Source organism: Megascapheus bottae, chromosome 12 (assembly GCF_031878675.1).
Source record: "Megascapheus bottae isolate mThoBot1 chromosome 12, mThoBot2.hap1, whole genome shotgun sequence".
Classification (NCBI taxonomy): domain Eukaryota; kingdom Metazoa; phylum Chordata; class Mammalia; order Rodentia; family Geomyidae; genus Megascapheus; species Megascapheus bottae.
In genome coordinates this window covers 3,439,199-3,452,192 of record NC_143520.1, presented here as the reverse complement: position 1 = coordinate 3,452,192, position 12,994 = coordinate 3,439,199, and the positions used below count along the sequence as shown (strand labels likewise).

The following is a 12,994-nucleotide window of genomic DNA, read 5'->3' as shown; positions in this document are numbered from 1 at the left end:
GTGTTTTGTTTTGTTGCTTAGATGACAGGCATGTAACACAGTACCCAGCGATTGTACTTCTTCCAGAGCTAGTATGATGGTACATGTTACTATATCTAGTTATTGTTTGAAATGGACGTTTGTGAACTTGTATATGAGAACTGGATTAGAAACTCCAGTTCCTATGTCTCTGTCTCCCAAAGAGATAGGGTTGCAGCTTAGAGCAAATACTACCAATTTAATAGATTTTATCTACTACTTACATTATGTACTGGAAACATAAACTTGCACAAGATGTGGCCGAAGGTCTTAAGTCTTTCCCAGTCTAGATGTCAGGAGAGACAAGAAAACAGGTGATAAATGATGAGATAGCACTCTTGTGATGCGCTAGGTAATAAAACAGGAAGAAGAAACTGTTCCAATGATGACACGTGGCTTCCTGAAGGGATGAAACCAGTTCTGATCAGTTTTGATGAGCATGTAGTCAAAAATGCAATAGGTGATATGTATAGATATCTTTTTCCAAGTTGGAAACCTAAAATTTGGTCTCTTTCAGAAGCATTCCAAGAGAAATAGATTAGCCTCAGGTTCCAAGGACTTTCCCAGATGCTGCTAGGAAATCCAAATGCTAGTTCCCACTACTGAGAGATTAGAAATTTAAAATAGCCGTATTTAGAATTAGAAATCTTTTCTTTCTTAATTTAATTTTTATTGTATATTGTTATTTTAGGTAGTTGTACAGAGGAGTTGTCATTTAACAAAGAATTTATGAATGCGATTTAGCCTTATCAATGTCAGCCTTCATAACATTCTCACCTACCCTTTCTTACCCATTCCACCATTCACTATTGATTTTGAAGGATGAATATTGATACTTAATTGCATTTTTTCTCTTCATTTGTCTCCCCCAACCCATCTCTTTCATGTACACACTTCTGGTGTTTTATTTTACTAAAATTTGATGTTACCTTTTTAAGGAATGTGTGTATTTGAGATCTCCCTTGAATATATTTCAGTTAATACTTTCATGCAAACTTGCATACCATCCAACATATTTACTTCTGAGTTTAGAAGCTAATGCTAGCTTCCACCTATGAGGGAAAACATGCAACATTTGTCTCTCTGGGTCTAACTTATTTCACTGACCATAATTTTTTCCGTCTTTTTATTTCTTTACAAATGGTATAATATCATTCTTTCCAATGGATGAGTAAAATTCCATTGTGTATATACCACATTTAATTGTTCTATTTGTTCTGTAAGGGGCATCTGGGTTGATTCCCTGCCTTGGCTAACCTTTAAGAATAGCTATAAAGGTTAAATTAGAACACACAGTAAGCATATTAGTGACAGGCTTGGACTCAGCAATACTCAGTCCTGAGTTTGTTATGGTGTCATCCACAATTCTTTTTTAACCTCCACAAAATTTTTGTTATGAGAAATACTTTTTCAGATAAATTATATGAAATGTAATTCACAATTAATGCATTTAGAAACAGTAAGATTGTGGACTTATTTTAAAATATTTCTGGAGACTCCTATGTGAAGCAAATTTGGTATGTTTTAAAAATTATGCCCTCTGTAGATCTATCTACCTGTCTGTTTATCTGTCTGTCTGTCTGTCTGTCTATCTATTTATCTATCTATCCATCTATCTGCATATCTGCCTTCTTACTTACCTACCTAGTCTATTTGTGAAAGCATTTTAGGTCTGCCTTGTCCCATTGGTAACCTTTGTTTTCTTATAAAAGTTTTCAAGTGGTCCATAAAGAGAGTGGCATTGAAGAGTGAAGGTGGCTCATGTCTATAATCTAAGCTACACAGGAAGCTGAGATAAGAAGATCAAGGTTTGAAGCCACATAGGTCAGGAAAGACTCTTAGCTCAAATTAATCATCAAAAAATCTGGAATGGAGATTTGTTTGAATTGGTGAAGTACCAGGGCTGGGCAAAAATTCTGAGCCATAGCTTCAAGCCCTAAGTTCAAAGCCCAGTACAGGCACACTCACACAAAAAAGAAAACTGTGTCTTCCAAACACTGCCTCTACAATGTCTTAGTCAATGCTTTGAACTTTCTTTAGGCCACTCTATACAAGTAACTTCTCATCTCAGTCTGACTTTTCATTGGTCAGAATAACATAATGGATCATCCTCTGTGTTTTAGTCCTTTCACATTTTTTTCTTTTCTTTTTTTGTGGTAGAGGGGTTTGAACTCAAAGACTCACACTTACTAGACTGGTGCTCTGCCACTTGAGCACTTAACCATACTAAATGTAGAGTTAATAGTAAGCTCATACTGAATTTAGAGCAAAACCTTGATACAAAAGGCCATATAGTGTGACGCTAAATGAAAGGACCTCTAGGATATAGAAACATAAGCCATATAATGAATGATTGTTGTCCTTAATGTACTATGTTATCTCTCATCTCTTTTGCTGTCCCTTGGTTATCTCATATTGTTACAGTATCTCACTTTGTTACCTGATATATCAGATATATTTGTATTTGGTTATTTGAAATTGGATAGGGAAGGGGGGAAAACAAGATGAGGAGTGGGGTGGGGGGGAGGGAAATGGGGACCAAGACATGTGAAAGGGTATCAATGTATGTGAATTAATGCACCTTCTATGTGGCAAATATCATGTAACCCTTCTATTAATTACAATAAAAATATATGAAAAAAATTAAAGTAAATGCCCCTTCAGATTAAATTGCTGGAAGTTGCTATTGAAATTAAACAACACCATAAGCACCCTTTGGTGCTTGAGTCCAAATAAACATTATGTAAGTACCATAGGCAGCAGAAACAATGAATTTATCAAGGACCTAGTAGTCTCTAGGAAATGTGGGCATTGGCTTCTGCAATCTTTGTAAATATGAAGTAGTAATAATTGTCACATATTTGCATTAATGTTTTTACTTAATTTCATATATTTTACTAATATTCAGAATGTGTATAGTTATAGGAATTGCAAAACTGTTTTCAGTCAGTCATTACTTCTTTTAAAAAGCTATCTTAAAGTAGTAACAATCAAGCATAGAATCTAACTACTCGCTCATTTTTCAGGAATACTTTAATGAAATAAATACTTGATTTTTTTCTGAAATGAATAAATGTCTTAGAAGTCATAAGGCCACATGGAGTGTGATCTCAGTTGAGCCTCAGATGGGGAAGTCACAATGACGCAGGCAGAGAAACCAGACATAACAGCATCAAAAAGTCCCAGGCTACCTGACTCACAAAGTACTTTTTACTGCAGCTATCAGCAAGTTATAGAAAGAAGAACCTTGACACTGACATTTCCCTTTTTGTTGTTATTTCTTCTGTGGAAACACCAAAATACCAAAAGGAGGAATGGGCTGGGTTGTGATAGAGACCAGACTTCGTCTCAACTAATAGAAGTTGACCTACAGTCAGTGGACAGATTATTATAGTTCATGTGCTTTCAAAGGACAAAAACGAACAGGAAATGAGAATGAGTTCAGTTAATTCATGCATCTGAAATTTTTGTAGAGCTGTAGTTAATATGTTTTAGAATAGCAAGAAGTAACTTAAAACCAAAGAATTTTTTTATTCCAGTCTTTTGTACCTACCACCTTTATAAATTTGGGCATACTATTTGACTTAAGACTTATTTTTTCCCAGGGTATAAAAAAATTACTAATGTAATCCTCCAGTCCTACTGTAAGAATAAAAATGAGTTAGTGTTTATGATAGAGATTCTAATGGGAATATTCTGTATATATTTTATAGATGAGGATTATGCTGGGACTTATGTGTAGATTAATCATGTGTAGTTTTATTTTCAATTAATAGTGACAGGATATCAACATGAACTAACATTTACATTTTTTTTCTGCCCAATTCTCATCCAAGCCCTCAAAGATAGTTGGTTCTCATGGACCCCCGATGATTCTCAGTCTGAAACCCTCTTTCTTGCAAGTCACATTTCAAACAAAACTTAAGAAAAATACCTTAGAAGTAGGGAAGAATAGACCAAGGTGGAAAAATTCTTCCCTCACTAAATCCATTGAGTTGCTGACTGTCATATGTAAGTCATAATTCTCTGCTGTGGGAATGTGACTTTCAAAAGCTCATTCCCTCTTCATGGAGGTGAGTAACCTACATGATTTATCTGGATTATCTTCCATAGTCCAGAGCATACATTTTAGTAATTGTAGCCATGAAAATAGAAGTAGTGACATAAATAAAAACAAAAAGTTGGAAAGGAATGAAAACTGCATGAGGCTGTCTTCGTACTAGATTTTTAGTTCATTTATCAAAATTGCTATTTCCAATACATACATAGTAATATATACTGGATTTAAATCAGTAGTTTGGAAAAAAATCTGAAGTAATTAGGCATACTTCACTTTTTAAAATGTTATTTCCCAAACATAAAAAGAAGGATGAGCTTAATTTTTGGTAGCGAGATAATTTTAGTGTAACTTTGCTTTCTTAGTGTGTGTATACAAGAACGCATACAACTGCACCAAGAATTAGCCATTCTAGTTGCATGAAAGTGTGAGAAATATCACAGGTTAATTTCTGCTGGCCTCTTTTATGTTAAACCATGTAAGGTATTTTTTCTCAATTATGAGGTTGATTTGATTTATTGAGACTATAGATAAGTAACATATGAGCTGAATTGAAAACCAGATTATAAATCATTGCAGCATGGCATTTGGGTAAATCACAATGATAAACTGAATTTATTTATGGATTTCTGTCAGGGAAATTCACAAGAATTAGCTTTTTCCTGACAGATTTAATTTTCATCATCTCTAACCAAATTAGAAATACTGCCTGAAAATTTGCCTGACATTTGCTATTCCACTTCAATATCAGCTGAAATCTAGGGGAAATAAAAAGATATTGGTATTATCTGCAAAACACTGTAGTAGTTTTCCCACAATACATGGAAAGCATAAGCACCTCTATTGTCGGGCAGTCTCTTCTCAGTCCAACTGGGAGCCACTACAACCACATGGAAGCTTATAAGTGTTTTGTTCTATAGGGGTCTATCAGAGCATTTCACAACCAAGCATACAGAAATGGGACCAAGTGATGGCTTTTGCATGACTCTTCCCTAGGTGATGCTAAGCCAGTCAAGGAAGAATGAATTCGGGAGCATGAAAGATCAAAAAATTCCCAGAGAAAAGACAGAAATGTGGCCCCCACATTAGGACCTAGCATAGCTGTAAGGATTTACAAGTTCTTCTTGGATATGCTAGTCTTGTAACCAGAGTGGAGAATCCCATAGCATTAGAGTTGCTATGAAGGAAAACATAATTGATAAAATCAGAGTTAAGTGAACAGGAGAAGGATATCTAAACTTGAGTTCATAGTTTTAGACCATATATTAAAAACAGATGTTCATGTCTTCTGAAAAATAATTATTTCAGAAAATAATTTTCATTAATTTTGATTGTACTATTCTATCACTTCTTATACTTGCTGTTGTTGTTTTGGTGCTGTTGGATTCGAGCCCTTTATAATAGTAGCCTCCAGTTCTTTGTTTTCCACTCATGGGGCTTGAACTCAGGGCCTGGGCACTATCCTTCAGCTTTCTCAAGGTTAGCACTCTACCTCCCTCCCTCATCCCCCCCCCTCCTTTCTGCAAAGCTCCTTGTTCTTTAAGTGAGGGACTGAACAGGGATGACATGATGATGTCACCTTAAAGAGCTAAAATGACTAAAGAGGCTACTGAGATTAAACACAAAATGGGTTAATTATATTAGGGTACCTCTACCATTAATTTAAGATGAACTATTCAGCTATTGTCATGGATTTGTGGTTCCAAGCCACTGTCTATTTTAACCATCCATGTGACTCTTTCTAGAAGAGTAAATCTGTTTCTAAATGCTAGATATTATCTTAGTGACAGGGCCCATTAAACTACATTTTAACGATGGTCAAATATTATTTGTGACCTCTATCCTATCCTGGCCTTACCTAAGATGGTGAGTTAAAGGAAAATGAACCAAGTGTTGACTCTAATGTTAGAAAGAGTTTAGTTTCTTTCACTGAAGGTATTTCATTGATGGATTTATTGTAATAAGTAAGTATTTCAACCTCAGGTAGTCTGAATCTACTCTTGATTATCTGGCTTTTTTTGTGTATGTCTTACTGATGAATTGAACCCAGGCCTTCATGCATACCAGATAGGCACTCTATCACTAGGCAACACTCCTAGCCTTGAAATACTTTTATTTATTTATTTATTTATTTATTTATTTTTACTCCTAGGCTTTAATTCTGAACTTTGGCACTGTCCCTGAGCTCTTGAGCTCAAGGCTACTGCCTTACCCCTGGCTTGGGTGTTGTGCCTGAGTTCTTCAGTTCAAGACTATCACCCTACCCTTGAGCCACAATGCCACTTGCAGATTTCTAGTGGTAAAGTGGAGATAAGAGTCTCAAGGTCTTTAGTGCCCAGGCTGGCTTTGAGCTGTGATCTTCAGATCTCAGCCTCCTGAGGAGTAGGATTACAGGCATGAGTCACAGTGCCTGGTGAAATTTTTTTTTTGCCAGTCCTGGGCTTGAGCTCAGGGCCTGAGCACTGTCCTTGGACTTTCTCAAGGCTAGAGCTCTACCACTTGAGCCTCAGCACCACTTCCAGCTTTTTTGTATGTATGTGGTACCAAGGAATCGAACCCGGGTCTTCGCGCATGCTAGGCAAGCACTTTAACCACTAGGCCAAACTCCTGGCCCCATGGTGAAAATTTTTTTAAGGAAGAAAATTTGGTAATTTTGGTGAAAGGCAAATTGAACACTGTCACTATGAAATTGGAAATGGAGAGAGTGCTCCGGTAGCCATGGTAATTCTTTATGTTTGCTCTTATCCACTCTGCACATTTGTAACTTTACATCTGCTTCCCTGTCTTGCTATCTCCTTTTTCTCTTACTTTCCTATCTTCATTTTCTCACTGAATTCTTCTGTGTCCCCTGGACCATCACTTGTCAAGGCTTTGGGTACAGTGAGAATCTCAGAGCTGACATTGAAATTGTATGAAAACTTGATAATTGGCGACCTGCATTCCAAGTGGAAGAAATCCAAGTTTATGTCTTTATCTGATCAAATTGATGCTAAAATATTTTCCTGCCCTTAGAATTGAGCACAAATAGAACTGCCAAACTTCAGCGGAAGGTAAAGAAAATGATGCCAGAACAAAGTATCTTTTGATTCTGCTTCTTATTTTATTCTTTTTCTTTTTAAATTTTATTTTATTGTTGGAGTGCTATACAGAGGGGTTAGTTACATTCATCAGGTAGTGGATACATTACTTCTTGAAAATTGTTACCCCTTCCATGTTTTTTTTCCCAGTTTCTCTCCACCTACACCCTCCCACTTTATGTTGCTTTTCTCTTACCTGCCCATTTTCAAATACACAAATAAATATAATATACCAAGTACCAAAGTCAGATACAGTAACAACATGAGATAAATCTTAAGGGGAAAAGAAGAAAAAAGAACTAGCTTCACATAGTACATTAAGAATAACAATCACAAAGATAAACCTCTTGTTTCCACATCCTGGAGTTCATTTCACTTAGCCTCATCACATATGACCATATATACATAGCTTATGAGTTATTATGATCCTCTATTAGGAGAATCCTAAATGTATACTAATTGTTATAAATGAGCAAAAACATGTATCTTATTTTATTGTAAGTTATTGATCTGGAATCACTTAAAAAGGATTCTAGCTATAAAGAATGCATAGTAACAAAGGCAAACAATGAAGATCACTCTTTAACTGTTCAGTTTAGAAGTTCAGGCTATTTATAAGTATTTCATTTCTGTTTGACTCTTTGGCTACTCACTCATTTGCCAAAACATCAGTTGAATTTTTTTTACTACTAAAAAATCTAGTCGTCTGTCTTTATAACAAAAATCACATTCCACTAAATCTAAAATATAAGGTCCTTTGTTTTCAATGATGGCATTATTAGTGTGCTAATTATATGTTCTATTTTCTGCATGTTCAGTTGTTACTTTCCTATAAACTGTATTTTAATTGCTGAGAACATGCAAGAAATGCTTTAAAAAGTCTTCTGGTGATGACACGGCTAGATAAATGATTAAAACAAAAGTGCAAAATCTTTTCCAAGCAAGAGACTGCAGATATATTTGGATAACCAATTTTAATGAGCCTTCCTTCCTTCCTTCCTTCCTTCCTTCCTTCCTTCCTTCCTTCCTTCCTTCCTTCTCTTCTTCCCTCATTCCCTCCTGTCTCCGTCCCTTTCTCTCTTCCTCCCTCTCTTCTTTTCTGAGCCAGTAGAGTCTTAAACTCAAAGCACTCCCACTTGGCTTCCTTGCTCAAAGCTGGTGCTCTTCCACTTGATCCACAGTTTCACTTCTGATTTTTGATAGTTAATTGAAGATAAGAGTACCACAAACTTTCCTGCCTGGATTTGTTTTGGGAAAAAAATCATTAGTCTCAGCTTCATGACTAACTGGGCTCCCAGATATGATCTACTAATGCCAGTTCTGAGACTTTCCTTTCTTATTCATATTGATTAGTTCATTGTAATATTGAGGCTACCGTGTCATGTTCTTTTCATCAACTAGAGGTCATTTCAATGAGATTAATCACCTTATATGAGAGAGAACAATTATAATTGTTCCTCACACAGGGAATATGTTTTCCCCAGTCCTGGACTTGAGCTCAGTGCCTGAGCACTGTCCTTGGACCTTCTCAAGGCTAGAGCTCTACCATTTCAGCCTCAGCACCACTTCCGGCTTTTTTCTATGTATGTCGTGCCAAGGAATTGAACCCGGGTCTTCATGCATGCTTGGCAAGCACTCTACCACCAGGCTAAACTCCTGGCCCCCACAGAGAATATTTCTGTTTATCCCAGATATACAGTGGAGCTAAGTTCATAAAAAGTGGCTGAAGAAAAAATACAATGGGAATAAGAGCCCAGACTTATGTTTTCTACTTTGGTAAAGCAACATTGGCTGGAGGAAAACTAATGATAAATATATTTTCAAATGTTATAGGTAGCCCTCATGGAGAACCTTGTGGAAGAACTTGTTTGGAAGAGAGAGATAATCAATGGTTGGGTGTCACCCTATCTAGACAGCCAGGAGTAAATGGATCAGTTGTGGTAAGAATCAAAACGGATCTATTGATCAATTTTGCAATAAGATATCCTTTGGAGGCAACTCCTCCATCATTTGCTTGTTTTCTTGTGTTACTTTATTCAGACTTGTGGGCATAGATGGAAAAATATATTTTACATAAGGAATGAAAACAAACTGCCCAGTGGTGTTTGCTATGGAATGCCTTCTGACCTGAGAACAGAATTGAGTACAAGAATGACTCCATGTTACCAAGGTGAGCCATGACTTTGATGTTAATGAGACCAAGTGAGTGCCTTTGCATTTTCTTTGCTAACTTTCAGTTTGGAATATTTAGAGAGGAAGAAGGAAACCCTTGAAGTCACTATTTGTTTAACTACTCTAATTGGTCCTTCCCTTTCCTTTATCTAATTGTGAATAACATCAGATTTCATACATGTCCTTTGTGCTTTTGTGTTTTTTTGTTTTTTAATATATTTTTTATTGTAATTAATAAAAGGGTTACATGATATTTGCCAGATAGACGGTGCATTAATTCACATACATTGATACCCTTTCACATGTCTTGGTACCCATTACCCTCCCCCCACCCACCACCCACTCCCCGTATTGGTTTTCCCCCCTTCCCTATCAAGTTTCAGATAACCAAATACAAATAAATTCGTACTATGTTATCCCTCATCTCCTTTGCTGTCCCTTGGGTATCTCATATTGTTACAGTATCTCACTTTGTTATCTGATATATTGAATTTATTTGTATTTGGTTACCTTTGTGCTTTTGAAATTGAAACTGCATTTCCATTTGGACACTATAAAAACTGGTTGGTAATTATTCACTTTTATATTAAATTTATTTTCAATTGAATATGAGAATAGTGTCTAGCCAATGTAAGAAAATTAAAATCTCAAAATTACATTAAAATGTTTGGTTAGGGAAAAAAAAAGACAGGGACTGGGAGTTTGGCCTAGTGGTGGTGTGCTTGCACAAAGCCCTGGGTTCCATTCCTCCGTACCACATAAACAGAAAAAGCCAGAAGTGGTGCTATGGCTCAAGTGATAGAGTACTAGCCTTAAGAAAGCTGAAGGACTGTGCCCAGGCCCAGAGCTCAAGCCCCAGGATTGGCAAAATCAATCAATCAATCAATAAATAAAAATAATAAAAAAAGGTTTCTTCATTTCTTTACCTCTGGCTTTCAGAAGCAAAAAAGATTTCCAAGTAAATATGCAAATAAGTCTTTCTTAGTCATTGTTTTTTTAAAAAAAACATAATTTGCATCTGTTTTTTGGAAAAGAAAGAAATCAGTGCCTTAAGACTAGAAGTCTTGTCTTTGGAATAGTGTGTGTGATACATATACCACATACAATTCATACTACATACAGTGGAAATGAACAGTCACAAGTGAATGTCAGTAGGACATTTACAGTCAAATCTGTAATAAAACCAAAACAATGAACACGTACCTTCTGAAGGCTAAAACATCTATGAACTCCAGATTTGTATTTTTTTAAGACAAAGGTGAACAAGAAACCCCTATCATCCAAGGAAAATCTTGATTATTTGTTAAATTTTCTGTCAAGTACTTGAGGTTAATTATTAACTATGATAATATTGAGATCTTTCTTCTCTAAAATCTGAGTCCATAAAAGCTTATATCAGAAGCTTTCCTTTTTTATCTATAGAAAGAAGACAATATATAAATATTATATTTTCAATTGCAATAAAACTCAGTCTGCTTCATTATCTTATTTTTTCCTAACAGAGTTTTGGCTTGTATTTTTTAAAATGTGTTCACTGTAGGGTCTCAATTTTTTAGCATTTTTTTATTAAAGAATTTATTAATGTTGATTTTTACATCATATTTTAAATGACAAGTTTAACAAACCAGTGTTCAAGGAGGGAATCTCTATTTACAATCACTGGGACTTAGTATTTAGAACTTAATCAAAATTAAGCTAAGGATTTGTATGTCATAGAAACATATTAATTTAAGAAATAAAACATTATGTCCATAGAGTCGTAGGTTTTTATGTCTATATAGTTAATGTTTATATTTCCATTACCATGTCCATAGCTTTGGGTATGCAGTTATTGCGTCCTCGCTCTTGTATTCTTTGGATTTAATAGGTATCCACCAATGGTGTAATTTTATTCTTTTTTAATAACTATGCCAAAAGGAAGAAGTAATCCAGAATGTGATCCAGATCACATTCATAGAGCTTTGTTTATGTCTGTCCTTCAGAAGTAGCAAAACTGTATCCCCTAGGAAGCTCTGAAATAAGCCTGAAATACAGCAGGAAGTCTTTGTAATAAGAGACCCTTCCTTTCCGCGTGGATTTTGACTATTTTCAGCTGGGAAAAAATCTAGGAAAGGATAATCTTTCATAAACTATGCTCCAAAAGTCGTCTATTCATCTGCCAAATAATGAAATAGGGTTCCTGTCTCAAACCATACACAAAGACCAACTCAAAGTGGAATAAAGAATTAAATATATGTTCTGGAGCTATAAAACTCCTCATGTAAAGCATAGGTGGGACCTTGGAGCTCCTGGTATGTAGACACCTACAACAGATATAACTAAACCAAAATAAAGGAGTGGAACCACATCATATTGTAAAGCTTCTGCCCAGCAAAAGAAAAAAAATTCAAGAATGAAGTAGAAAAAATATGTACAGACCATGTGCTCAAAAGAGAATACCAACTTGAGAGCAAAAGGGAAAAAATGAGTAAAAATAGATAAGACAAACCTTGAATAGCTTTCTTTCCAAAGTGACTAGTAAGAATATGAAAGTGTGTTCAATATCACTAATTCTCCGGGAATGAAAATCATTCCACAGTAATAGTCTTTCACATCTTTTAGAATGGCTGTTCATCAGGAAGACCAGAGATAACATGCACAGTGAAGAAATAGAATTTTTGTATACTGTAAATTCAGTCATTACAGAAGACTGTATGAGATCCTCAAAATATTATAATTAGACTATTTGACCTGTTATTCCTCTGTCTTCTGGTGTATACCCAGAAGGGATAAAATGAGTACCACATAAAGATATCTATTCTCCTGTTATGATTGTAACAATATCCACTGTGGTCAAAATGGAGAAGCTACCTAAGTGTCCATCAACAAATGAATCAAGAGGAATCATCAGTCACCTACATACATACGTACATACATACGTACGTACATACATACATACATACATACATACATACATACATACATATACACATGTATATATACAGATAATGAAATATCATTCAATATTTTGAAAGGCAAAACCTGTAATACATGCTATAGATGTCCTGAAAATGATTGTGATAAATGAAATAATCCGTGAATAGAAAGATAAATGACACATCTGGCCACTAATATGAAGCACTAGAAACAAAATAGTTGTCACAGCGGAGAAGTGAGGTCAGAGAGTAGACAATTAAAGCTATGTAGTGGGAATCAGTCTAGAGAAACAATCACAGCACAAGGACTCTCTTTAATATTATTGTGTGTGGTGGAAATTTGACAACTGAGTGAAATTCCATTGTTTGGAACATACAAGAAAAGCCACTATGAGAAGAGTAATGTGTAGAGGTGAGCAGTAATCCCTTAACCATGAGAATGTACTTTAGAATGTCATTCTGCACACTTTAATTATATATAATAAAACAGGATATGAAACTAAAGCCACATACTCTTTTTTACAGACATCAGTAGTTTATTGTTTAGTCCAAACACATTCAAAATGGAAACTCAAAAGAATACTTTCCACCTGAAACAAACTAATTCTACTAGCATATAATGCTTAACACACTATAGCAATAAAGATGATAGTCCATTGTCTTCTATACCTACTAAAGCCAAGATGGTAAAGCCAATTTGGTTGCAATAGTGTTGTAAGGATAGAATATTACCATCAAAACTTAAATAAAATCAG

General features: G+C 35.3%; 1 protein-coding gene across 1 annotated transcript in view; it reads left to right on the top strand.

Annotated features, from left to right (window-relative positions):
- The window catches only part of Itga4 (integrin subunit alpha 4), a 72,588-nt gene that overhangs the window by 6,274 nt on the left and 53,320 nt on the right, over window positions 1-12,994 (top strand). The window contains 2 exon segments of the mRNA XM_090342526.1: window positions 8,986-9,092; window positions 9,193-9,322. Coding sequence (XP_090198652.1) covers window positions 8,986-9,092; window positions 9,193-9,322 — 237 coding nt within the window.